This window comes from Lonchura striata, chromosome 3, assembly GCF_046129695.1.
Source record: "Lonchura striata isolate bLonStr1 chromosome 3, bLonStr1.mat, whole genome shotgun sequence".
Lineage (NCBI taxonomy): Eukaryota > Metazoa > Chordata > Aves > Passeriformes > Estrildidae > Lonchura > Lonchura striata.
In genome coordinates, this window is record NC_134605.1 from 18,911,654 (window position 1) to 18,938,951 (window position 27,298).

General features: G+C 54.3%; 2 protein-coding genes across 2 annotated transcripts; both read left to right on the forward strand.

Moving 5' to 3' along the window:
* The first annotated feature begins 5,587 nt into the window (after window positions 1-5,587).
* Window positions 5,588-8,767, forward strand: VSX1 (visual system homeobox 1). The gene is made up of 5 exons (XM_021534881.2): window positions 5,588-5,957; window positions 6,324-6,402; window positions 6,663-6,786; window positions 7,702-7,882; window positions 8,502-8,767. The coding sequence occupies exons 1-5, from the start codon at window positions 5,588-5,590 to the stop codon at window positions 8,765-8,767; spliced, it is 1,020 nt and encodes a 339-aa protein (XP_021390556.1).
* A 3,986-nt stretch (window positions 8,768-12,753) lies between these two features.
* PEX6 (peroxisomal biogenesis factor 6) lies at window positions 12,754-26,685 on the forward strand. Its single transcript, XM_031504272.2, has 17 exons — window positions 12,754-13,608; window positions 13,685-13,845; window positions 14,520-14,603; window positions 15,266-15,368; window positions 15,538-15,674; window positions 15,757-15,868; window positions 18,473-18,681; window positions 18,821-19,013; window positions 19,351-19,427; window positions 19,522-19,654; window positions 21,820-22,025; window positions 22,123-22,184; window positions 22,626-22,734; window positions 23,449-23,565; window positions 24,156-24,233; window positions 25,610-25,749; window positions 26,063-26,685. Exons 1-17 carry the CDS (start codon window positions 12,754-12,756, stop codon window positions 26,197-26,199), a joined length of 2,913 nt encoding a protein of 970 aa, XP_031360132.2. The 3' UTR covers window positions 26,200-26,685.
* The last annotated feature ends 613 nt before the right edge of the window (window positions 26,686-27,298 follow it).

Below are 27,298 nucleotides of genomic sequence, written 5' to 3' on the forward strand. Positions count from 1 at the left end.
ACTCAGGAGAGCCCCTCTAGAAAGCCGTATTATGGGTAAGAGTGAGAGTAGTTGCCTGTGTGCTGGTGTCCCCTGCTTTAATTAGGTTAGTTTCTTTCATGGCAAGTGCTGTCATACCAAGCTGAAAAATCAATACCATATGGCACAGCACTCAGATAGCAAACTTGGAGATTAATTAAAGGAGAAGTGCTTCTGTTAGGTCTCAGAGCACAGCGCCTGTGATTAGGCATGGCTGAACTGGTTTGGAAATGCAAAGGCTGAGCTGGACACTCTGCCACTCTGGGGTCAGAATAAACTGTGATCTCCCTTTCTTTACTTGCTGAAATCACTGGTTAGCATGTTTTCCTGGATTTTCCCGTGTCTTGCTTCCAGGCCAGAGGAGGGAGGTGTGAAGGGAAGCATTGTTCTGGAAGGCTTCTTCTTGGTGAGGTGCTGAGTATGAACATGGAGAAGGTGCTGCCTGGGGGCTCACTTTACTCCTGGGCTGGGAGCAGGGAAAGCCATGGGAAGCAGAGAGAAGAGGAGAGGAGAGGAGAGGAGAGGAGAGGAGAGGAGAGGAGAGGAGAGGAGAGGAGAGGAGAGGAGAGGAGAGGAGAGGAGAGGAGAGGAGAGGAGAGGAGAGGAGAGGAGAGGAGAGGAGAGGAGAGGAGAGGAGAGGAGAGGAGAGGAGAGGAGAGGAGAGGAGAGGAGAGGAGAGGAGAGGAGAGGAGAGGAGAGGAGAGGAGAGGAGAGGAGAGGAGAGGAGAGGAGAGGAGAGGAGAGGAGAGGAGAGGAGAGGAGAGGAGAGGAGAGGAGAGGAGAGGAATCTGACTCCACTGCTTGGGAAGTTTCATTTCCAGGGCACAGACCAGAGTGGTACAGTGTCTAGCCCTCTTTTGGGAGTTGCTGATTTAATGAATATGGCAGCTATTGTGTGTGTTTGGGACCCTCACAGCCGTTTTTCTTCTGCCGATATTTTCTTTTCGGCTTTAATGAGTGCTTCTCTAATTGACTTGATGATTTCTGTTTAATTAGCACATTTTGGAGAAATGATCAAAAAATAATAAGATAAAGTAATCAGACAAGCATAGTGCAAAGGAATAATAGCTCCTTTGTGGGGCTAATTGGAGTGGACAGTCCATCGGCTAGTTTGGGGCTCCTCACAGTTGGATATTCCCAGTCTAGTTGTGCCTTGTGCCCAGAGCTTCCAAACACCCACATAGACCCAGCTTAGGTAGTCATTTCAATTAGCTTTAATGAGCTGTGAATGAACACCAAGGAGAACCGAGTCTGGGCCTGACCTGTTTTGCCATTGCTCAGATTTTGCTTAAGGCTGTGGCAGCAGAGTTCACCCAGAACCTGCATCAGGTGCCAGGCCCTGGTTAGCACCAGGCAGAGCATCTCCAGGGATGGATGTGTCCCAGCTCACGCATCCTGTATAGGAGAGGGAGTTGTCCACAGGGATGTCAAATGGGCAGATAAACGGTACTAGAAAGCAACAAGTTCGGCAGAAGCAAGAAGGAGGGGAAGCAAAAAGCAGCAGCTGAAGGAGCAACCAGAAATCAGAGCTACCGCTGTTGTTCCTACTCCATCTGGGTTTCTTCCTGAACACTCTGTCCCTCTTGTTCCCATACACACACCTCTGGAACAAACACCAGTCTCCTTCCCAGGAGCAGGAAGAGTGCTTTCCATGGGCTACATCACCTATAGCTCCTTGGAGATACACAGGGTGAGCTCTGCTTGCTCACCCACTGCCAGCCACACAGTTGATGCTGTAGGTGTAGCACCTTGATGGCCATTTGTTTGCCCTGTGTTGGCTAGGAATTAATTAGGAGATGGGCTCCAGGCTGCTGTGACAGCTGTCTGCGTGCGGCACTTCCCAGCAGTTTGATTAAATCTGTGACACTCCAGATGTGAGCACCCTGTGCAGCGGCACATGATTTGCTCTTAAACTCCACTTAAACCGTGACTGCTCTTCTGGTTTTAATCAAAGGCAAATGCCTTAAGACAGAAATCTGTGCAGAGGAATTAGTAGGGATGTCTCTGGGGCATTTCCTTGAGTGGGACAAGGAAAGGGACCCCCCCTCCCGTGCCAAATTAGAGCTGACAACACTTGCAGTAAACTGGGCTGGCGATGTTACAGCACTGAGCAGGTGGTGCATGGCCAGCTGTGGCTGCGCTCACCCTGCAAACCCTCTGCTTCACCAACATCCTGTCGAGCTCCAAACGAAGCACTTCCCACAGCCTGACAGTGCAGGGAGCACAGGTTCCCTGATTAATTTAACCTGTTCATGCTGCCTGCCTCTGCAAATCCATCACCCTGAAATGGTCGGTACTTGGCCACTACATATACCTGTTCCTAACTGGCCAGGAGTGCACACACAATCCACCACTGAGCCCTGCTGCAGCCTGAGGAAAGTCTCATTGCCTGCATTTCAAGGAAGAGGCATGTCTGTAACTTATTCGAGGTGGGGATTTAGCCTTGTAAAACACAGATGGGACTGCCTGCAAACCTACCTCTTTGCTGCCTTCTCCCCTAGGCTGTTTCTTGGTTCCATTTCACCCACGTGTCAGAGACAATGCTTTCACAATAGCCATCACTTCCCCATATTCCCAGAAGGATGTGGGGGAGGCAAAAGAAAAACCTTTTTCTTCCGTCCATGCATATTGAAGTTCCCACCCTTGCCAAATTTCTTGTGTTAGTCATCAGCTGGCTGCTCACCCTGCTGCACTCTGGGTCATCCTGCACCTTTGCAAGGCCCACCATGGCCACCAACAGGCTGGCTGAGCTTGCCCTACACAGCAGGCGTCCAAGGGCTGTGGTGCCAGCACCATCCCTGGGGAGCAGGCTCCAACCTGCTCCCGTGCTGGTGTGCCAGGAGCTGATGCAGGTGCGGGGTGTGGAGCTGGGGAGAACCACTGGGCTGTGACTGCTGGTGCAGGTACCGTGGATGGGTGTGCGGTAAGAGCTGGGCTTTTGGAGATGGGTTCTCTATCCAGCCTGGGGCACAGGAGCCTTTTCCACCCTGAGCTGCCTGAAACTGTCAGATGGTCCTTTATTATTGACCTGATTCATATCTAAACCAGGGAGGTGAAAGCTGTCTTATCCCATTACTAATCCCCTAAACCAGGCCCTTCAATACCTTCTCCTTGCTGCCCCCTCCTCATTGCTACAACAGGTGGTTGCAGGCTGAGTGCACATCCTTCTGGGGCTTTCCCTGAGCCCATGGTGAAGACAGGGACTCCAAAACCCACCAAATGCTGTCTCTGGAGTTATCATCAGCCAAGGGGGTCTACCAAAATGTTGCATGTGTCTGTAATCCCCTAAGGACTTGTAAGGCTTGTTTCTGGGCTCTGAGTGGGACAGATCCAGGCATCCATCCCATCCTGTGTGCCCTACATCCTATAGGTCATGGCAGGTGTCTGACATGGTAGTGGAGCAGCCATGGGAGGAAGGGACAATGTGGGGACTGTCCCACCTTGCTGTGTGCCTAGTCCTGCAAAGTGCAGCAGGGATGGGGGTGCTCCAGCATCAGCTGCAGGCAGCACTCACCCCCTGGGACAAGGGACTGCACTGAGGCTGGGGTCCTGTGGCCTGGGGCTGCTGCGGTAGAGCCCCATGGAGATTCTGGCTGCTGGGGCACCTTGAGGCTGCTGGGCCGGCTGGCACAGGCACCCTGCCCATGGAGAGGGGGGGCAAACCCCAGGGAAATTAGAGCAAGGGGCGATGTTTGATGTTCTGCTCTTTAAGCGATTAATAATCTTTCGGCGTCGGAGAATCAGCTGAAAATCTTCCTTAGAAAATAATGAGCAGAGAAACATTTACTGATTAGTCTAATCCCAGCTAATCCTATCTGATGAGCATATATCAAGATATCCTTTAACTGATTTATTGTCCAAAGGACCGGTGGAGGTGCCCATCTTCACCATGGCTGGGGGATCTGGGGGTGCAGCAGGAGTATCCCCACCCCACATCCCGCTGTCCTGTCCCGGGAGCAGGTGTGTCCCCATCCCCCAGGGCATGGCCTCGGTCACCCTCGCCCTGCGCAGCAGCGCCATATCCAGGCCACCTTGCCAGCATGGGGAGATTTAATCGCTATTTCCATTTCTGCATCTATCGGCTTTCTCTTGGGTTTGAGCTTTTATGTTTCATAAACTGATTAGGAGCAATTATACGTGCTTTATCCCCAAACTTTCCAAATGCCTAGGCCATATGCATATTTAAGGCTTCATCATCTCTCCCAACAGCTCAGCTTCAATGTAAACTGCTGAAATCAAGCTGATTCTGGGACAACATCAAAAATTAGGGTTTTAACCACTAATATCTGCTCGAACAGGAAATTTGTTGTGGGTGGTGGCCGGATTATGACTTCTAATTACTGTGGCAGATCCTCCCTGCCTAGCAGTGAAAGTCTCCTATTCCAGCAAAACTGCAGCAAAACCATTCTGGAGAAGCGAAGATGCCCAAGGGGATCCTGGTGTGCTCAGTGTCGGTGCAGGGGGCAATCCTGGCTGGGGTGCCCCAAGCATCCCTTCATCCTGAGAACATGAGTACCCCAAATTGGTGGTTTGGGAAGTGTGACCACACTCCCACACCTCTCATTCCCCTCACACCTATTTGCCTTTCTTGGTGAGAAGCACGATGGTCCAGAGGGTCCCCCCCGCCAGCCCCCAGTGCCGGCCACGGCAATTATCCTAAATGAAAGTTATTGTTCTGCTAATCCTGGGAACAGCTTGCGATGGGAGATTTGGGTCTTTCTTTAATAATGCAAAGTTAATGCGGAGTCCCCTTGTAATTATCTTTATCAGAAGGACCCTCGGTTAATCTGACCGTCCAATGAAGGCCTGGATCAGGCGGCCCATGTAAGCCGGTTGTAAATCATTTCCATCAACAGATGAAGGGAAGAGGGAAAAAAATTGCAGCCCAGGTGCAAGAATCTGGGAGCAAAAGGGAGCGTAGAGGCCAGGCACCTCAAAGTGACCCTAGCCCTGGGGACAAGACACCTGGGGTCAGGGAGGTTCCTGCCCAACAGCCCCTGCCTGTTCTTATCCCTGTCTCTAGGGTGCTGAGCCCAGTGGGATGTCCCATCTGGGATGTGGGGCTGAAGGGTCTTGGGCTGGAATGGGGGTGCTGGGGAGTGCACTGCCAGGCAATGGAAGAGAGGATATGGGGACATAGGGACACAGCAGGGGGTTCCTGGGAGGAAACCCGGAGAGGGAGCCCAAGGGGATGTGAGGGGGATTTATGGGGCATGGGGGGGAACAGGTTGACCGGGCCGGGGCGGGACAGGTACTGAGAGGGGGTCCTGGAGAGGGTTTGAGCGAAACCGCAGGGGACCCGGCGGGGGGTGATGAGGACCGAGGGGCGGGGACCGAGGGGGACGGAGGGAGGGACGGCGAGAGGGGGCGCCGGGGGCAGGGCGGTGGCCTGGGAGGGCCGGGGGAGGGGCGCGGGACCCGTGCGGGCGGGAGGGGGGACAGAGGCTGCTAATCCGGGGATTGGGAGCGCCCCCCCGCCGGCCTGGAGTGTGATTGGAGCCGAGACCGGCGGCGGGACGATAAAAAGGGCGGCGGGCGGTGGTGGCCGGGCCAGGCGGCGGCGGCGGCGATGCCGGGCCGGGCGGAGCCGTCGGGGGGACGCGCGGCGGCGGGGCCGGTGGCGGTGCCCGTACCGGTGACACCCGGCGCGGCGGCGCGGCCGGGAGGCGCGGGGCTGCGGGCTAAGGGCTTCGCCATCACCGACCTGCTGGGGCTGGAAGCCGAGCTGCAGCCGCCCCCCGGGCCCCCCCCGGCCGCCACTGCCGGTGGCTACGAGGGCGGCGGGGCGCTGGGGCTGGGGCTGGGGCTGCTGTGCAGCCTGGGGGCCCCGGGCGCCCCGTGCCTGCTGCCCGCCCCGCTGCCGCTCCTGCCCGCCCGCGGCCCCCGCCCGCCTCCCGGGCCACCTCCCGCCGCCCGCCGCCACAAGGAGAACATCTCCGGTGAGCGGGGTCGGGGTCGAGGGTGGCCGCTCAGGCGCGCACGGGGACCCCCGTCCGGAGCCACTGCCGGGGCTGCCTCGCACCTTCGGCCGCGGCCGGCATCCTCCCGGCGGTGCGCGATCGGCTCCCGTGCCGCCCGTCCCGCCGGGATGCCGCTCCTTTGGCCCTCCGGCAAGTGTGGGCTCCCACTCCCTGCCCCGGGATGGCATCACCGGAGCGGCACCGAGGGCTCAGCTGTGGGAGGGGACCCCTCCGTGCCCCGCGCCTGCTCCCCGCGGGCGGCTGGAACCGTGTTTGGGGAGCTGCGCTCGGTTGCCCCGCTCTCGACGGGAACGTGACTCTTCCCCTCCCGCATGCTGCTGCCAGATGAAGACAGCCTGTCCGGGGACGCCAGCGACCTGAAGATGACTACCTCCCAGATCAAGAGGAAGAAACGCCGGCACAGGTAGCGCCCGGGAGCCAGGCTGTCCCCGTTCTCACCTCCTCGCTGCTGCCACCATCCTCTCGCTGTTCCTCCGATCCCCAGGCTGGGGCGGTCAATATCCCCAAGGGGGATAAAGGGAGGAAAAGGAGGAAAGAGGAGGGCTGCAGCTGGGGTAGGGGGAGGATTTTCCGGAGGAAAACCTCAGCGTGGGGGGGGCTGCCAGCCTCGCTGTTTGCCCAAGGGTCCGGACAGTGTGACAGGATGCTCTGTCCTCTCGGCAGGACTGTATTCACAGCTCACCAGCTGGAGGAGCTGGAGAAGGCTTTCAATGAAGCACACTACCCCGACGTCTATGCCCGGGAGATGCTGGCTGTGAAGACGGAACTGCCGGAGGACAGAATACAGGTAGGTGGCTGCAGCGGTCCTCTCTCTTCCGAGGAGTCTGTGGGCCGCCAGCATCTGGCTGTCTCCTCTGCTCTGTGACAGCGGGTGCAGATGGTGGGAATGTGGTGGCACTGAAACACTGCAGGGCGCCTGGGGGGAGGCTCAGCTTCTGCCTGCTAGCATGGAACAGCCTCCAAATGGACATGCAGAACAAGGGGACTGAACTGGCCCCAGCAGTCGCTTATTACTGGCAACTTGGCTCTGTTCTCCCATTCAGGCAGGAGCTGGGAGCAATTTGGAGCTGCTGGGCCAAGCTGTCACACATGAGCTTGCTCACTAGCTTGCCCCTTTGAGGAACACATGGCATTTTAGGGCCTGATCCTGCTCCCCTATGGAACAGCTCAGAGGCTTAAGAATGAGGTGGTGGTCTGGGCAGCAGCCTGCTTATATCTACTCCCTTGAACCTTCAAACAGAGGAGTGGGGTGGGAAGAGGGACCTGAGCACCTTCTGTCATCATTGGTCACTGCATTATGGAGCCCTTTTTCTGGACAGGTTGGTGATTTGTGGATCAGGCAGGGAGGCCCTGTGGGCTGGCGGAGCAGCGTAGGGTGACTTTGGCTGGGATCACCCTCCTGTATCACGATCAGCCTCATGTTAATGTGTGCTCCCTCTCCCCCCCTTCCTCCCCTCTCTGACACCCACGTGTGTGTCCTCCCTCACACCCCTCCCCACACGCCGCCCCGGCTGCCGTCCCGGTGCCACCTGCGTGTCCACACCCTGTGTCTGCACCACCCAACCCCTCCGCTCACCCCACGGCTGACTTTTGGCTCTGGGTGGTCATTCCCCCATTCCCAATGGGCCCTGCACACCCGGTCACGGGGCTGTCTCCTCCCCAACCCCACCCCTCCGTGCTCTCCTGGCTGTTACCCCTGAAGGTTTGGTTTCAGAACCGAAGAGCCAAGTGGCGGAAGCGGGAGAAGTGCTGGGGCCGGAGCAGCGTGATGGCTGAGTACGGCCTCTATGGGGCCATGGTGAGGCATTCCATCCCCCTGCCCGAGTCCATCATCAACTCTGCCAAGAGTGGCCTGGTGGGATCCTGCGCCCCATGGCTGCTGGGTGAGTGGGAACTTGGGGTGCTGCTGGGGGGATCAGGGCTCAGCTTCTTCTTTCATATGGCTGCCCTTGCCTTTTTCCAGAAATGAATGGGGCCTCCCTGGCCCTGAGCTGTATACAGACTGCCAAGTACCCTCGGTTTTCCACTTCCTCCTTGCAAAGTACTGCTAGGAAAAGGAAAACCTTTTACTGCTGTGTCAGACAGGTGCCCGCACCTGGGTGGGTATCACTCTGCAGTGCTAGCAGGCAGCATGGGAGTTGCAAGGCATCTAAGAAGTCACTACCACCCGCCCTTAAACTGAAGATATCTCAGAGCTACCTCAGAGCTACCCTCTGCTCATACAAACTCAAAATCCAGATTGGAATGGGTCATTACAGCACACCTCTCCCTGTAAGCCTTCCCTGCTACAGGGAAGGTACAGACTAATTTTTCCACAAGCCATCTCCCCAGGTGGCAGAGAGCAGGTGGCAGGGCTCTGGGATGGGAAAGGCTAGTAGTTAGAGAGAGCTTTCCTTGGGATGCAGGCAAGAACTGAGGGAAGCAGCAGTAATTCAGGAGGTGATTCTGAGCCGTCCCAAGCAGAAATAAGCAACCTTGGCTTTGCTCTCTCCCCTCTGCAAGGTATGCACAAAAAGTCCATGGAGGTAAGCAGGAAGGCAGAGAGCCAAGAGAAGCTGGCTGATGGCTGGCGAATGGAGCAGGAGGAGGAGGAACTCAAAGGGACACAGGCCAGTTCCCAGAAGGGCTCTGACAAGCTTGGGCCTGCAAAAGACTTGGAGGACACAGCCATCGACCTCTCCAGGACAGCCAAGCATGAGAAGAGGGGTGTGCTGAGGCAGTACATCAACGGGGACACCCCTACAGAGCAGAACGACAGGGACCACTGAGCTTGGGCTGCCCCGGAGGAGGCCAGACCTCACAGCGTCCTGGCGAGACCACAATATTTATTGATATATATTTTTTTCTTAAATAATGGAACTTTTATCTGAATTCAGGGCATTTTAAAACTGGGCACACATATCCCCTCACTTTCAAGCTGTTCACTTTTCATCAGAGCTAGGGTGGAGGGTGGCAGAGGGGCCAAGAGCAGTGCGAGGGTGGGAGCACATTGTGATCAGCACCAATTGCTGCTGGGGAGGAGCCCCCTTCTCCTCCATGCTGGGACCACTTCCCCAGCTATTCAGAAGCACAAAGACAAGCAACACACTGGGAGTTGCTCCCTCCTCCAACACAAGGTGCAAGGATGGTGCAGGAGTTTACAGGAGTTTACAGACGCCTTCTCCAAGCACCTCCACCCCGGCGCACCGCCTGTGTGTGAGTCCTTCCATGCTGAACACACAAATCTTCCACCTCGAGGAGCAGCAGGGTTTTTAAACATGGTATGGTTCATCCTCAAGCTGGTGTAACCTGACAGAGAGGCAGGTTTATACTCCCTGAGGATCTAGCCTGCCAGTGCAGCCTTATCACTGGATTTACACTGTGTATCTTCCTTAACTCGTATTTGGGAGAAGGGGGTAAGGACGTTTTTGTTTATGCAATGATTTTGTACACTCTTGAATGTCACTTGCCACACTATGCATGATAGAACAGACCTTCTTGAAAAGCAAGCCATAGTACCCTGGAGCAATTAAACAATTTTGTGAAGTGACATAAGATCTTTTGTAATTGTCTGTAAAAAGTGTTAATGTCAGAGCTGTTTCTTGGTCACCCTATATTTATGTCTAAAAGCACTTTAGTAATCTGGATTTTTGAATGTGGCTCTTCCTGTATTGTCCACCATTTATTTATTACACATCCATAAATAAAATTGTGTTGTATCTTTGGTTTTCATGCTCTGTATTGCAATTTATACCTTTCTTTGACACATCTCATGGCAGTTGCTGAACCAGCCCATGCACATGCCTTGACAGCTCGCCTGGAATATCTCCAGTTTCATCTACCAACCAAAACATAACGGAAAATTATCAAAGGGTTTTATTAAAATATTAGTAATTCTAGTTTGGAAAGTGTCTTATTGCAGCTCAGGGGGTGTGTGGCCAGGTACTGATGCTGTCACCTGGTCCTGCCTCTGCTGCTTGGCCTGGCTGCTCTCACGGATGCAGTCACAGACTGTGCTGGATAGGGGGAGAGTGTGGGGACAGTTCCTGGGAAGAGCAGAGCAGTAAGTGGCACGTGCAGATTTCCTGCTTTTCCCCTCCTTTGCTTGGCCAGACCCCACCAGGCGGCTTGGGGGAGGGGTAACATATGCATCGCAAATACAAGCTTTGCTGGGGGAAAAAAAAGTTTGCTGGGGGGGCTATGGAGAGCACGGTTCAGGAAAGGACCAGCCAGGGCTTATTGCAGCAGCAATTAGGCTCACTGAGAGCCGAGACTTAGCACATTGGAGGCCTAATCCTGCCTGAGCAGCATCTGCAAACCTTTTATTTGGGCTGTGCCACGCTGGCACTGGATGCTTGCAATCCTTTTTTTTTTCCCCCTTTGCTCTGCCTGCGTGCAGATGGCCTGGCTCTTTGCCTTGTGCTGGCTGCGGTGCTGTGAGAGCAAGCACGTCACCACCACGAGTGCTACAAGGGGAGACACTGTAGTTCCAGCATGCACAGGGTGCAGACCACTCAAGCTCCTGGTAGTGCCTGGTGGGCTCCCAGCTCTCACCACATGCTGGGAAGGAGGAGCCAAGAGGAGGGCTACTGGCCCGAGGCACTTCCCACGTGCTGGGCTGTGGGGTACAGATGCTGGTGGATGGCAGTGACTGCCCAGACTCAGCTCCTGGTGACAGGGTCTGGTGCCCTCCTCGGAGCAGGGAGTCACTGTTTGCTGCCTGAACTAACCCTGGCAGGGAAGTGCCCACTGTCCTCCAATGTCACTGCTGGGAGCAGCAATAGGAGTAGGGCAGAACATTCTTGTTGTTGCTTTAGGTTTGATCCATCCTGAGATCAGTGGCAGCCAGACCCAGCCATGGCTCGGCCAGTGGTGGTTCAGGCTTGGGCCAGTGACAAGAGTGTGACCCTGACATAAGGTAATGCTGCCACTTGCACACATCTCCACTGCTGCCCATGTGAGACCCCACAGCCGTCCTGGTGACCGCATGAGGGCCTGGTGCCATGAGCTTGCCTTTATAAGGAGCCTCAGGCATCCCTCAGCCACAAGTGCTGGGCTTGCTCAAGCAGAAGATCCCTTCCCAGTGGCCCAGGCAAGAAAAGACAGTAAATTCAAAGCCAGTGTTCTGCACATGCAGATCTCTTCACTGACTGGAAGCTGACTGCCAGGCACCCGCGGGGTGCAAGGCAGTGATGGGAGTGTCCCACTCCCTTTGCTTGATTTCCCTTATTTTAAAACAGAGATAAAACGGTAGTCAAATTTTTCTTATGTCCCAGTGATGGGCCCAGAGCAGAGAAGGCTGCAGGGCTGCATTTGCAGAAGCATCTTCATGGTGCCATTTCTGCATAACATAAACAATATTAATATCTGTGCCTCTTTGTTTTGGCCAATCCTCCCAAGCTGTAGGTTGGATTTTCAGACTGGGAGCTCAGAGGCAGCGAGTCCGAACGCTTTGTAAGCACTCCCTCGTGTGGAGCTGCGCGATGGGACACGGCGAACAGCCCAGGAAAGGAAGAGGCTGGCTGGAGCCCAGAGGCGGCTGGAAGCCTCACTCCTTCCCCTCATTCCCACAGACCCCTGCAGGGGCGCGTCTGGACGTCTCCTGTGGATGCAGAATTAAAGAATCCTGCGAGGTTTGTGTTTCATTACCCTCGTCTTGCATCCTCAACAGGCACTGGGTACAACGAGCAGCCTCTGGCAGAGGGCACAGGCGCTGATCAGAGCCTCTGACTTTCTCCAGACTGCTTCAGGTGCGGGCCAACCCTGTCCTGGGTGCATCAGGCACAGCATCGCCTGCTGGATGAGAAAGGGGACTGTCCCCTCTGCTCTGCACTGGGGCAACCTCACCTCGAGTGCTGGGGGCAGTTTTGGGCACTGCAATGTAAAACAGACATTAAAATGATTAGAGAGTTTCCAAAGGAGGGCTACAAAGATGGTGAAGGGTCTGGAGGGGAAGCCATGTGAGGAGCAGCTGAGGCAACTTGGGTCTGTTCAGCCTGGGCAAGAGAGGCCCCATAGCGGTCTGCAGCTTCCTCACGATTAAATCAGTGGGGGAGACACTGATCTGATCTTTTGTCTGTGGTGACCAGTGACAGGACCCCAGAGAATGGTTCTAAAGCTGTATCAAGGGAGCTTTAGGTTGGATATTAGGAAAACTTTCTTCACTCAAGAGGGTGGTGGGGCACTGGAACAGGCTCCCCGGGGAAGCGGCCACAGCACCAAGCCCGACAGAGTTCAACGAGTGTTTGACAATACTCTGGGGCTGTCCTGTGCAGGGACTGAAGTTGGGCTTTGATGATTCTATGTGTCCCTTCCAACTTAGACTATGCTATGATTTCGTAGGTTAATTCAGCACTAACACCAATACAAGTCCGTTCTTTTAAACCAGGTGCAGGTGTTCAGCCCGCAAAATCGCAGGCTGCCACTGGCGAGGGCTCCGGTTCTGCTCCGAGTGCCCTTTCCCTGCGATTCCACACTGTGCGGCCGTGAGGCTCGCGTGGGGCACGGAACAGCAAAAGCACCGCCCGCATTTTGGCCACATTTCCCCTCTGTCCCACTTTCCGCAGGCTCTGGCTGCAGACTGCTGGAGCCGGGGAGGACGGGGCCGGCATCGCCGGGTGTCGCTGCGGCCGGCACGGCCCGGAACGAGCGCCGGAGCGCAATCTCCGCAGCACGGTCCGGGGCCGCTCTGCGCCGCCGCTCTGCGGCCTCGGCGGGGCGGGGCGGCCGCCGCGCTCCGCCCCGGGCCGCCCCCGCTGCCTGTGCGGGCGGCGCGATGGCGGTGGCCGTGCTGCGGCCGCTGGACGCGCCGCCGGCCGAGCTGTCGCCGGCCACGGCGCTGCTGCTGGCGCCGGCGGGGCTGTGCGCGGCGCTGCGCGGGCGGGGCGGCGCGCTGGTGCTGGCGGTGCGGCCGGCGGGGCGCGGCGGGGCGCAGCCGGTGCTGCTGAGCGCGGTGGCGCTGGAGGCGGGCGGGCGGCGCGGCGCGGAGCTGTGGCTGCGCGGGGCGCTGCTGCGGCGGCTGGGGCTGGCGGCCGGCCGGAGGGTGACCGTGTGGCCCGTGCGGCGCCCGCCGGCGCTCGCCTGGGTGCTGCTGGGGGCGGCGGGGCGGGCGGGGAGGCTGGCGGGAGGCGCGGTGCTGGCGCGGCGGGGCGAGGCGCTGCCGGGGCCGGGCCCCGGGCCGGGCCCGCTGGTGCTGGAGGCGCGCCCGGCGCTCCAGGGGTTGCTGGGCACCGGGACGCGCACCGCCCTCGCGCCGCCGCCCGCCCCGCCGGGCTCCGCCCGCGGCCGCCCGCCGCCCGCCGCCGCGCCGCCCCTCGTCTCCCGCTTCGCCGCCGCCGCCGCCGGGCCGCGGCTGCGGGCGGTGCCCGGCGGGGCGGGCGGCGGCGGGGCGGAGGTGTGGGTGAGCCGGCGCGGGCTGCTGGCGCTGGGGCTGTTCCAGGGCGAGTGGGTGCGGGTGGGCGCGGAGGGGGCGGCCCGCGAGCACCTGGCGGCGCTGCTGGCGCGGCCGCCGCCCTGGGAGTACCCGCGGGCCGCCCGGCGCGGCCTGGCCGACGGCACCGCGCTGCTGGCCCCGGCCCTGGCCTTCAACCTGGGCTGCGACCCCGCCGCCCCCGCGCAGCTCCGCCTGCAGGTGAGCCGGGGCCGGGCAGCCCGGGGAGCGGGCCCGCGGCGGCCGCGGCTCACGGTGCGCCCCGGCCCCTCCGCAGAGGTACGAAAGGACCGGCGCCGCGGATGGGAAGGGCAGCCGGTCCGTGCTGTCTGTGCCCCCGTTCGCCAAGGAGCTGCAGCTGGAGATCGTCTGCTCGCCGGCCTACAGCACCCGGGGAAGCTACGACTGCGTGCTCTACAGGCACTTCGAGACGCCGCGGTGAGCTCTGCGGGGCGGACTGTGACATGCACAGTGTGCGTGTGCCACACACCGGGGATGTGCACGTCGACGCCCCTGGGGCAGGTGCTGTGTAGTTTTAGAATATCCCCTCGCATTGTCTTATGACGAGTATGCTCAGCTTGGACACAACACTTCTTGTCCTGTCCTTCAGAAGTCATCTTCAAGTTTCCTGCCTCATAATTCACCATGCAGTGGTGAGGGCTTGCAAGTGCAGCCCACAAACCTCCCCTGTGGGCCGTGTTTATGATCTCAGTTTTCAGCTGAGTAGTCTGGAAACTGGATGTGTTGTCACCTTCTCTTTTGATGCCTGCGCTGAGTATCTTTCATATGGCTTCTAAGGTTATCTGTTGGAATGATCCCCAGCTATTCCAGAGATAAGGTGGAGATTTTGTCTGAATGAGACACTATAAAGACACTAATTTTCTTTGCCATTCCCACAAGCCTTCCCCTAGCAGTCTGGGTATGCCTGCTTCCATCCAGTGTGTGCTAAATCTTTCAGTGGCTATTGAAAGTTTTATTTACAGACAAGGAATGAGTCAGTATGAATAGTTAAATTATTTTCTGTAAAAACACTTGCGACGGAGGGCAGGGAGGGCACACAACCAGAAGGATTTACTCTCTTTCACTGGTGAAACTCTCTGGGTTTTTTGTAGGCTGGTCCAGGAGGGAGACATCCTGTGTGTTCCAACATTTGGAAATGCTGAGTTTATAGAACTAAATGCAGACAAGTTCCTAAGGTAGGTCAACGAACTGTGACTCTATTACTTGGTACCAGAAGAGCAGAGATACTTTTCCACGATTGACTCTCTTGAAATCAGACAGTTTATTCCATTCTGACATGTCCCTGGATTTTAGTGTTTTATCTGTCAATATACTGGGAAGAAGGATATGTTTTTGTTGGATTGTGGAGGGCTGAAGCTAAGAGGGAGGCCTCTGTTAGCTCATTCGAATAGTCAGGAAGGGAAGAAAGGAAAACAAGAGGTAGAGCCACTGATAGGAATAAAGAGTGAAGAGGAAGGAGTGGCCTGAGGGCAGTCAGAGCCACATAAAGAAAGCAGAGTGGGAGCTGGGCTCCTCAGTTTGTGACAAACAACAAAATATAAGCCCTAGGAGCTCATGTTAGAAAACCTTTCTGTTTGGCCACCAGTTCTGCCTTTCTTGGTTTTGCTCATGTGGCTTTAGAACAGTTGTGCTAAATGGGAGAATGTCCCCTTTGTATCAGGATGCTCCCAGTGGCATTCCCAACATTCACATTGGATGATCCTTGTGCATATTGCAAGAGGACAAGAGTTTCTCTGCTTACCTGTGCTTATCAGCTATCTTCTTGTTGACATTTGTATTGTTCCTTCCTTCAAGATCTTGGCTAAGCAGTTTAGAGTGCTTGTTTTTTTCCCCTTAGGTGGCCAGAGCTTTATTTCAAGGTGAAGAAGGTCATAGGCATGGTGGAAGACGAGCAGTCCGAGGGTTACCTGGTGGACACCCAGAATACGTCTGTCTATCTGGTGAGATGTTAGTAGAGAGCAGAGAGAGGAAATCTGAGGCTGAGCTTGCACTGTGGATGACAAATGTACCTGTGGAGGCTTGTGCCTCCTGCCATTGGAAAATGACATTTCAGGACAGATTTTGCCACTTGGCACCTGTCTTTACTTGGGTGCTTTTGCATTCTTGCAGGTGGGTTCAACAAATAGCACTGTGCCATCTGCCCCAGCCTATAACAGCAATGAGTTCTGGAGCAGTTTGTCTCCTGCGGGACTTTCTGATGTCGTGAAACAGCTCTGCGATGCTCTTCGGCCTCACCTGAACCGTCGGTGAGTGAGAATTCCATGGAGTGAGCCCTGGCAGACGGGGGGGACCATGGCCACAGGGAAACCTGACAGGGGTCTGTTACAGGGCCAGTGCACTGAGCGGCGTGGGCAGCGTTCTCCTCTCGGGGCCGAGCGGCAGCGGGAAGCTGCTGGCTGTCAGAGCTGTGTGTAGCTGCCTCAACCTCCACCTCTTCAAGGTAATTCTTCCTGTGGCCGGTGGATTGGTGGATTTACAGAGAATTATGGAAATGTTTTTTTAAGTCGGCCCTGCCAAAAGCCCTGCTGCAGCCATGACACGAATCTATCCAGGAGCTGCTTCCATGTGCAGATGCAGACAAGTGAGGCGCAAATGATGCTGAGATCTTCTTTAGCTGAGAGGGAAAAGAAAAGCAGCTCTTGGTTTCACGTACCAGACCCGGCTCAAAATCTTTTGGCATGTAAAACAGCTGCTGTGTAACTGTGTTCACATTCACCACATCCCCCTGCCAAGAACAGTGAAGTGGCAGGTGAAATTCACTGGAGTTGGTTTTATGTGGAATATGATATAGTTCCAGCTGACTGACAGTATTAAGGATTTCGTTTTATGGCAATGGCCCCATGGAAACTTGTGCTCTGCTCTTCATATGTGTAAAAAATCAGATCACATTTTATGAACAAACTCAGGAGTGGATGCTGTTGCTGTGCAAATCCATGTCTTGACAGAGATTGAACATCATGCACAGTTCTGGTCTCCCCATCACAAAAACATAAAACTGAACTGGAAACATTTGGAGAAGGACACTGGGTAAGATCAGGGGTCTAGGCCAGTTTCTTTGTGGGGAGAAGCTGAATAAATTCTTCAGCTTGAAAAATAAAGAATTTAGAGATAGTTTGATACAAGTTTTTACGAGATCTTTTTGAAAGAGATTTTTCACAAGAGCTTGAGAGGTCAGCAGAGCATGGAAGGTGTTTCCTTTTCTCTGTGTCAGCACAAGGCCTATGACTGTCAGATGAAGCCAGTCGTAGCAAGCAAGCTAAAGGAGATGTTTCTCTGTGTAGGTCAGAGTATTTGGATGAGAAATCTACTGTTACAAAACCACTTCTGACTGGGAAAAGCCATTTTGATGGGAATGGTATGTGCCTGGATGGCCAAAATGAGGTCTAGCACCTGCCTCTGTCCAACACAAAAGGTTCTGGAACCAACAGTCTTCAGTGATTTGTTAAAATTTCTATTTTCCTGCAGCATACCTTTTTTGTTCACTCTGACAATCTGGGATTATCTCCCAAATGCTTTCATTTCTTTGAATCTGTAGAGATACATTTGCAAAAATGAGAGGAAGTCACGTAGTGACTTTTCTAGGAGGCTTTTTGAAATTCTGGAAGGATGTGGAAGAAGAAGAAAAACGGAAAGAATAGGGCTGGAAGATTCCTCTTTTTGTGGAGGGAAATTGTGGGCTTGCTCCTTCTTTTGGTGGATATTTTTAGAGTATACTCTCTTTCTGTTATTTTCTCTCCAAGTAAAGCTGTAACACTGCAGTGGAGCAGCTAGATAGTGCCTTGGCCCGCTGCTGTGCAGCTCATCTGGACATGATCCTTTGTGGTGCAGAGCTCTGACTTTTCGGAAGATGTGCCAGTGCTCTTGGGATCCAATGCAGGATTGCAGGGATTTCACAGGACCTTCAGATCCATGTTTAGGATGTGCTTGGGAGCACTCTGTCACTGCCATGTCCTGTCAGGTGGCCTCAGGTTCTAGTGGGGTGTGTGTGCAAGGCTACAGCTCTGGTTTCAGGGTTGTGTGCTGCTTTTAAAGACTAACACAGTTACTGTTAAAGACAGAAACATTTTCTGAGCATCTTACTCTCCTACGCCAGCTTTTACAATCTCCCCTCCCTTTCTCACTGATTGCAGTGCTTACACTGCCATTCCCCTGCTCTTCCCTTTCTCTGACTGTTGTGTCTAACAGCCCACCAAGACACAGTAATTCTTCCTCACTCTAATGTCCACCACTTGATGATAAACAATTTTTTGTCCTTTCTCTCTGCCTTTCAGTTCTTGCATACAGACACTGCTGCCATTAGGCCTGTCACAGCCCTAACTCCTGGGTTTTTTCTATAGTACATGGAGCACAGGAGTTCCTCTGCTCTGTGTCCCTCTCCTTACCCTTTAGGGAGTTGTTGACCCTGCTTCAGGCTGCCTTTTGTGAAGATGAAACTCAGGGAATCCTGGAGATGGTTTGGGTCTCCCTGGACAACCTCGCAGCACCAGGAGGCAGCACTGCCTGTTCCCAGGCTGCTGTTCAAGGCTCACCAGTCACCTCTTCCCTTGGATGACTTCATCAAGTGTTTGCTTTGTAAACAGTGTCTGGGCCTCTGGCCATCTATAACTTCCCCCCAAACACCCGTCACCCTTGCCTTCCTCCTGCATACTGGTTGAGCAGTTTCCTGGGCCTCCTTCTCTACTAATTGCACTATTCTGCAAGGTGCTTTGTTCTCCCTGTCTTCCACAGCTCTCACCTCCCTTCTGCCTTAGGTTGCTGAGCTGTGATATCCACTGTATCGATTTCTGTGGTCCCTTTGCCTCACTTTTTTCAGATAAGACCCTCCTGTCTACCTCACCTCTTGTAGAGAAGGAAGAAACAGCCATTTGTCCATGCTAAGGCATCCAGAATGTGCCTATTTTGAATATGACCTGAATGTGTCTCTGGAAAATACCGAGTTTGATCTCCTCTGAGCCCTGAATTGTCTGTGGAAAGCTTTGTGGAATGTTGTCCTAGGCCCCCCAGCCGTGCATGTTGCAATTGCCTTGTGTGGTGTGTCTGGCAGGTCGATTGCGTCAGTTTGTGCAGTGACACCAGTGCAGCCACAGAGGAGAAAGTACAGGTGGCCTTCAACCAGGCCCAGCAGTACCAGCCCTGTGTGCTGCTGCTGAAAGACATCGAGGTGCTTGGCAGAGACCGAGATGGGCTCGGGGAGGACGCCAGGGTCATTGCTACTCTGAGGCAACTGCTCCTGGACACAGACCCAGCACTGAGGTATGGACCTTGCACGTTTGCTATGGGCATCCCAGGTAATTGCTTCTGCCGAGGGAGAGTGAGTTGGCATATGTGATGATAATGTAAGAGGATATTTCCACAGAGCTGAGACCATGCACTGTCTCGTTTCTCCCCACAGCTACCCTGTCCTGGTGATTGGCACAACCTGCAAGCCCCAGAATGTTCCCACAGATGTGCAGACTGCTTTCCTTCATGAGGTGAAGATTGAAGCCCCTTCAGAGGAGCAGAGGAGGTTGATGCTGAGCATGCTGACTGCCAGCCTGCCTCTGGGCAAAGAAGTGAGCCTGTCCAAGCTGGCCCGCAGGACTGCTGTGAGTAAAACCACAGCAGCATGTGGGGATGGGCCGGCTGGGAGTGCTGGGCCAATCTCCTCTAGCTGGCCTTGGAGAAAGGGGTAATGCCCACAGCCCAGACAACTTCTTCAGTGGTTAAAGACATCAGCTTTTTAGTGCAGATTTCTAGTGCCTACAGACTCCACCTTTTGCAGAGGTGTTGGCTGATGTTCAGCTCTGCTACAAAAGAAATAAATGAAGCTAGAGCCTTTAAGCAAGGAGCAGCTCTGCAAGGAATTTTCCCCCATACTTTTAATGGCCTAGGTGTAGCTGTGGTGAAGGACTGAACTGATGCTCTTTGTTTCCACATTCACAGGGATTTGTGCTGGGAGACTTCTGTGCCTTGTTGTCCCACAGCAGCCGGGCTGCTTGCACCCGCATCCAGGCCTTGAGGTAGCACAGGCAGCAGGCCAGGGAGTGGGGAGGGCAGGGGCTGCAGTCAGTAGTGGGGCAGAGCCCGACTCCTTTCCCTTTCTTTCCTCACCAGTTTTCCAGGCGGACTGAGTGAAGAAGTGGAGAGGGATTTTTGCACTGCAGGGTTCCCGGTGCTTGAGGAGGATTTTAGTGCTGCACTGGACCAGCTGCATGACGCTCACTCACAGGCAGTGGGAGCCCCAAAGGTGAGATGTTGGGGCATAAGGGGGGCGGTTCTGCAGAGCTCTTGGCTCAAGATGCCCGTCACAGATCTTGCAGGGCTGTGTTCTAACATACTGCTTCCTGCTCTGTCCTTCCATGTATTCCCTCAGCTTTCAGTGGGAAACAGTCCTCTGGACTTCCTCCCATCAATTTTTACCCTCTTGGCTTGGAATTTTCCAGGAAAGCTCTTGCAGTGCTAATTGCAGATGACTTAATTGGCTGGTGCTGGAGGGGTGCCAGCTGTGCAGCTCAGCCTCTTGGGGGCAAAGGCTGCCTCCCTGAGATCTCCCCAGCCACCTGGCCTGAGGGAACAGAGAGGCTGTGGCACAGGCTGCTGAGGGAGTTTCTCCACATGTGTGATAAGTCTTAGACTTGATCTCTGGCCTTGGATGCTGCTTGAGCTGGCATGGACTTTTTTGACAGACAGGCAATTTGAACAACTTGGGGTTTCTTCTGGGAAAGTGATACAGAGAGTCTGAGAAAACCAGCAGTCAACTTCTCAGAAGGGGTCTGATCTTTCTCTGGCAGGTCGGCACCCAGGGAAGCAGCATTTGGGGTAACTGGTTTGGCTGGGTAATGTGGTGTTAGGACCAAACAAAGTGATCAGAACTTCTTTTCCATGCCCATGAGTGCCAACAGCTGAGTTCAGTACAGGACAGGAAGCCTTGGCCTTGGAGCAGTTCCTCTGGCACCTTCTTCAGCTGCCCACTTAATTAATGCAGTGAGCTCTGTAAGACAAATAACCACAGAGCATGCTCAGCAGTGAGCTGTGTGAATGGGAGCTAATTTTGTTTGTATTTTACATTCCTTTATTGATTTCTTAGTAATTGGTTGAGGTCAGGAAGCCCATTAGCAGACCTGGATACTCTCAACATACGTTGCTTTCAGTTCCCTGCTTGCACTTTCTGGTTTGTCACACATTTGTCTGCACTTACACCTGAGCCTTCTGGAGAGAACTGATTCCAAACCTCCACTTGTTAACAGTGCCTGCACCATGTCTTAGACCTACAATGTGCTTCCCTGAAAACAGTCTTGCTGCATTTTTCCAGCTCCTGTGCTCATGTCTGTAGAGCTCTTTCTAGCAAGGCAGAATGAGCAAAAGTGCAGAGGAGGGGGGCAGGTTTTCCATTCATTGTCACTGCAGAAGGGCCTGTGATCTTTTGCTTTTAAAGTTGGGGTTTTTTTCAGAAATTCCTTGTTTTGTGTGACCTAATTTTCCTGGTGGACAGCTAAAGGAATAAAATAACATAATTTCCAGTAGTGAAGGAAGGAGATGCAAATTGGCTGAGGGGGGAAGAAGTTTGCCCTAAGCTATTTTTAAACTCCCCACTTGTGCTGGCACTAACAGCCAGCAGGTTGGGGGGGAAGTGTGGTGCTTTCCCAGGAGAGCTGCTGTGACTCTCAGGAGGATGCATATATGCTGTGGTATTCTAACTATTCCTAAAGTGATGAGCAGAGCAGCATTGTGCTCTGGGATAGTTTTGCTCAGCATTGTATAACCCAAGAGGCTTTGGCTCACCCATCTCAGGTTTGGTTTCTTCTCTCTTGTTCTCTGTGACCCCTCACATGTCACATAGACCCCATCCCTATCTATTTCTCATGAGCATACATGGACTTTGTTCTTGCATCCCCCCCACTTTCAAGAGCAATGAGTGTTCCATACACTGTCCTGCAGGATGTCTCTCCCTCACATCCTCCTTGCCATCACAGAGGTCCTGGCAGCCCAGGTTCTGTCCCTCTGCAAGGTGTGAAGCCCTTGCACAGTCTCACCCCTGTGGGGGACAAGGTGTCCTGAGAACATGTCACTTGTTGCAAGATCCAGATTCCTTTTTTAATTTTTTTTATTATTATTTTACCTTTCCTCATGCATCCCAAAGGCTGTCTGCAGCAAGACTCTCTCCCCTCAAAGCTGCAGGCACCCCTGGCAGATTCTTTCCCTGGGGTATTCTTGCTGATAGATGATACAAGGGGCAGTGGAGGATTGGAGATGGAGTGCACTCTGCGAGTGCAGTGTGCCTGGGGACGTGTTTGTACAGTTTGGTTTCTCTCTTGCAAAGCTCAGAAGAGGGGAAATGTGGATACTGGAGCTGCCCAGGAGTGCTCGGGGCTCAGGAGTAAGTGCTGACAAGGATTCTCCCTCTCTTGGCAGATCCCCTCAGTGTCCTGGCAGGATGTTGGTGGGCTGCAGGAGGTGAAGAAGGAGATCCTGGACACTATCCAGTTGCCCTTGGAGCACCCAGAGCTGCTGTCGTTGGGTCTGTGCCGCTCTGGTCTGCTGCTGTATGGGCCACCAGGGACAGGAAAGACCTTGCTGGCAAAAGCTGTGGCAACCACATGCACCATGACATTCCTTAGGTGAGAAATGTGAAGGGGGTTCACACAATGGATCTGACTTCTTCCTGGCAGGGGATGTGTGTCCTCTAATTGACATTTTCTTCTCCCTGCCCCACAGCGTGAAAGGGCCAGAGCTCATCAACATGTACGTTGGGCAGAGCGAGGAGAATGTGCGCAGTGGTGAGGATGTGCATCCTGCTCCTGCACAGGGGGAGATGGGGCTTTTCTGTAGTGCTGCAGGGAAGGAAGCAGTGCTTAAACCCCCCTTCCCAACTCCCACCCACAGCTCTCAGCAAGGCCTTGAACCCAGCTGTCTCCTACAGTCCGTTCCCTGCTCCCTGCAGCTTCCCCTCCTGCTCTCTCTGCTCCTGTTGCTCCTGTCCCTGGTGTTGCTGACAAGACAGCAGCTCCTTAGAGACACAGCTGAGCCTCAGGGCCCATCCTGCTTATCCTGCTGCCTGTCCACAGCCTATTGAGCCACTCAGGTGGGAGCAGTTGGTGGTGGTGATACAGTGGACATCAGGTTTCCATCCACAGCTCTTCCCTGCTGGGAATGTAGCAGATCCTATTGCTGTTGACTGCTTCTCCATGTCGTTTTCACCTTTTGTGCTGTCTCCTCAGTGTTTGCCAGAGCCAGGGCAGCTGCTCCCTGCATTATCTTCTTTGATGAACTGGATTCCCTGGCCCCCAGTCGTGGGCGAAGTGGAGATTCAGGGGGTGTCATGGACAGGTGAGTGAGCATCGGGTGTCCTTGGGAGAGCAGGATTCCTGCCTCAGTTGCAGGCAGTGCATGAGATTGCCCTGAAAGGCAGAGTCCATTCCACCCCTCTTTCTGTTTTTTCCCCTCTCTTCTCTCTTCAGCTCTCAGCATGGCCTGTCTCTTCTCTCTGAACATTAGTACTGCTGTTTGCATTGCCTCAGGTTCCCGATTGCCCAAGCTAGTTGTGCAAACATTTGGTTAAGACAGTCTCCTCCATCTGCTTCTGTGGCTGCCAAGTGCTCCCTTTGGCCTCTCCAAGGTCATCCTTCACACCCCTGCTGTTCTGTCCTCCTATTAGCTGCTGTTTCCCTGTGGTGGGAAACCTTGCAGCTGTTTATGGTGGAAGCAAAGAGTGTACAGCTTAGAGATACCCAGAAACAGGGTTATTTTCTCTAGGCCTCCTCTGCTTTTCTGCTAAGCTGGCAGTCCCCATCCAGTCTTCTGTACTGAAGGACTGTCTGGGATTTATTCTACTTTGCAGTGAGCTCACGTGCTTAGTGGCTGTGCTAATGGAGAAGTCTGGATGGCCCATGTAAGGGCTCTTCAGGGAAGAGAAATAGGAACTGAAGTCCAAGAAATGGACCTGCCAGTGGCCTCACTTCTTCCTTTTCCATTGATGGCTGAGGGAGACACTGGGTGACTTGCCAAGGCCTAGTTCTAAGTATCCTGTCTTGCTCCCTGCAGAGTTGTCTCACAGCTCCTTGCAGAGCTTGATGGCCTTCATTCCACCAGAGAGGTGTTTGTCATTGGAGCTACGAACAGGCCTGACCTCTTGGACCCAGCTCTTCTACGGCCAGGCAGGTATGTCACATCCTGCCCTGCCTCACTCCAGGGGGGTTCCCCTGAGCTCCTCAGGCCATGGTGAGCAGGACTGTGTCCCCACCATGTTCCCTCTACAGAGATTGTTTGTGAAGGCCCCTGGCTCACAGGAAGCCAAGAGGAGGCTGGTGCCTGTGGCTGTAGAAGTAGCATAAGATACCATGGCTTGTTGCCCCCACCATATTCTGGTTACCGCCCCAGCAGCACAGCAGGGCAATGAGGGACCTGCTGTTGCACCAAACAATGGCAGGAATTGGTGCCCCAGGGCTCTTTCTGCACAGCTGCCCCCCACAGTCCTCAAGCCTGTGACTTGCTTGTCCTGGGGCAGCACTTTGTATCTGCTGTTGTTGGACCCTGTGTGGTTCCTGTCAGTCCATTTCCCCAGCCTGCTGCTGTCCCTCCAAGCAGCCCTGCCCTCCAGCACATGGACTGCTTCAGGCTCTGTATCATCCATGAACTGGACAGCAAAAGGAGCTGTCCCAGGGCCACCCTTCAGCTCCTGGTGCACAGGGTTGAGCACTTGTGTCAGGTTTGCTTTGGCCTGTTCCCAGCTGCCTTCTCTCTTCTGACAGGTTTGACAAGCTGGTCTACGTGGGCATCAGTGAGGACCGGGAGTCGCAGCTGCAGGTGCTGAGCGCCGTCACCAGGAAGTGAGTGACCCTATGCAGTGTCCTCCCACCACCCTCCAGGAGGTCACAGCCCTCCTGGGGCTGATGCCTAGCATGCTCCATCTTGCCTTCATGTCTGAGCCCTGGGGAGCACCTGAGGTCACTGAGCCACAGCCAGTGGGTAGGGCAGGAGGACAGAGCAATTTCCAGAAACTGAGCTGAGACTTTTTTCTACAAGATGGGTGAAGCTCAGCCTCCCTGTCCAAGTGGAGGGATTGGTAGACTTTTCCAGCCACTGTGGTCTTCTTAAGGAGTTCAGCCAGATCCTGATGGTGTAGTTGAGATTGCAGTGCAGCTGCAGGACAAGAAGCTCCCATTTGATTCCTGAAAGAGTTCTGCTGTTTTCCAATCCAGTGTGAAGGCAGCTCCGTTCAGTTCATTGCCTATACTCCTGTGGTGCTCAGGGGTGTTCAGATGATGATCTATGTGTCTTCCCAATCACTGGTTGTGTAGGATCGCTGAGCAGTAGGGTTTGGCTGCTTTTAGAGCTGCTCTGAGCTTCTGAGAGCATCTCTGGAGGGAGAAAAGCAAGCCCTGCAATTCAGATGCCACCCACCACAGCTGGGTGAGTGGTTGTGACTGCCTCTGCATGGACTCTATCCTGGATAGCTGTGATCACCTCTGCCTGTCACCCTAAGTTAGTAGGAGAGGTGAAGAGTGTGGGCTGGCTGCAAGCAGCTTGTCACACCCTGTGTCTTGGCCACCATATGCCTTCCAGCAGCTGCTGGTCATGCTGAAGGAGGCTCACTGTCTGCAGTGTGGATCTGATGGGGTGGTTTGGTGTTACAGTGGTTTGTACTCTGTCATTAAGCATGTTCTCTTCCAGCCCTGACTGGAGGTTGTTCCCAGGCATGTGGAGCACTTAATTTATTTAGGTGAGAAGTCAAGCACCAGTGGCATAAGCAGATGGTGTTCTAGAGAGTTCAGCCTGCATCCTTTGTGCTTCCTAGCCTGGAACCAGAGAGACCTAGAGAAGTTGTAGATGCTCCATCCCTGGACATGTTCAAACCCAGGCTAGATGGGGCTTGGAGCATCCTTGTCTAGTGGAAGGTGTCCCTGCCTATGGCAGGGGAGTTGGAGCTGGATGATCTTTAAGATCCCTTCCAGCTCAGACCATGCTGTGCTGTGGTGCTGTGATTCAAAGTTTCCTTTGATCCTGCTTAGCAGGAGAGAGGACCTTGCTGCAGGGATGTTTCAAAGAGAGGTGACTGAAAAAAACCAGTAAAGCAAACTTTTTTTTTTTGAGCATGCACAGCACATTCTGGAAGTGGCTAAACATGGATACTCTGCTTGTTCTCGCCCAATCACATTGGTCTGTTTTTTCTTGGCCTTTACACCTCCATTTTCTCTCTTGGCAGGTTTAAACTGGATCCTTCTGTGAATCTTACCACCATCCTAGAAAAATGCCCAGCTCAGCTGACAGGAGCAGACATCTACGCCCTGTGTTCAGATGCCATGATGTGTGCTGTCAAACGCAAGGTGGAGTGGATTGAGGAAGGTAGGAGCCCTGCCCTTAGCTGTCCCAGTTGTTGGAGCAGCCCAGCATGGGGTAGGGAGGAGGGTTACCACTGCTGGTAGCTGGGCTGTGTGAAAAGATCCTCAGCAGCTTTGGGACTACAGTGCTGGGCTCTGGGTTATTGCCAGGCAGGCAGTTTCTGCACATGTGGTCATCTCCTATTCCAGTGCTTGGCCCCAGGGGGAAGGAGAGAGACACAGGTTTTCCTTGCTGTCTTTGATGGCTGGAGAGTGGGCTTTTGGATCTTGCCAGCTGCCCCCGTTCTCAGCCCTTTCATGTTGTTTCTGTCATGCAGGACTAGATACCGAGAAGTCTGCTCTGATCCTGACCATGGAAGACTTTCTGCAGGCTGCTGCCAAGTTGCAGCCATCAGTGTCTGAGCAGGAGCTGCTCAGGTACAGACTTATCCAGCAGAAGTTTGCGGCCTCCTAATGCTCAGCAGAGCTGGGACTGGAGAACAGGCACAAAGATGCACCTGCCTGCTCTTCTCTGATGCCTCCTGGGCCCCCTTCTTTTGAGCTTGGGTGGAAATAGTGTCTGTGCAGTTTCCCAAGCCAAGGCCTGGTGGAAGTGCTACTCTGGTCATCCAGGAGGGTGGTGGCTTCTGTAAGAGTCCCTCACATATCAGCGGTGTGCTGTGGCTGCTGGGAACATAGCAGGGTGACTTCCTTGCTGGGAAAAAGCTGTGGGCAGTGTAGTGGTGTCTTCATGGGTGACAGACCATTCATTGGTGGTGGAGCAAGGCTCAAACTGCACCTGGTTTGGCAGCAAGTGTAGGGCTGGAGGCAGCTGCTTCTTGGGCTGTCAGCCCCCGGTGAGAGGTGCTGGCCAGAGGGGCAGCAGGACCCAGGGCACTGCTGCTTCAGCTGGCTTGGACTTGACATAGTCTCTGAATAAATACAGGTTTTTTAGCACTAAGTGCTCATTGCCTGACCTCAAGCTATTGCTTCTGATGGTGTCTGTAGGCTCAGGAAAATCCCTGCAAAATTTTGGGTGGGCTGGGTGGTGCAGAGAGATCATTGTCCTGTAAGTAGAGAGGGAAGCACACCTGTGAACTAAACTGGGGCCACTCTCATCCTGCCAGAATGGCTGGAGCCCGTGGTGGATGAGGAAGGCGTGAGGGAGAGGAACTTGCCTGGCTCTGAGCTGAGCTCCCTCTGCAGAAGGAGCCCAGTTCTTGCTGGAGACACTGGGTGACAGGACATGAAGCAATGGGAGCAAGTGGCAGCAAAGGAATTCCCATTGGATGAGAGGAAAATCATGTCACAGGAAGAAGGGGAGCTTCAGCCTTGGAAATACTCAAACCTTGTTTGGAACAGCCTGGAGCTTCCCATTCTGCATAATTTGTGCTGAGTACCACTTGGCCCAGACCCCCTAAGGTCCTGTCTCACCTCCCTCTGCAGCCTCACAGCAGCTGCTGGTGGCATTGCATATCCCCTGCTTCCCAGCCTTTCCCAAGGGTGCTGAACAAATGGCACCAGAACTGTGTTTGGCAGCTGCTGTGGCCAGGTGCTTGCAGCTGCCCTCAGCT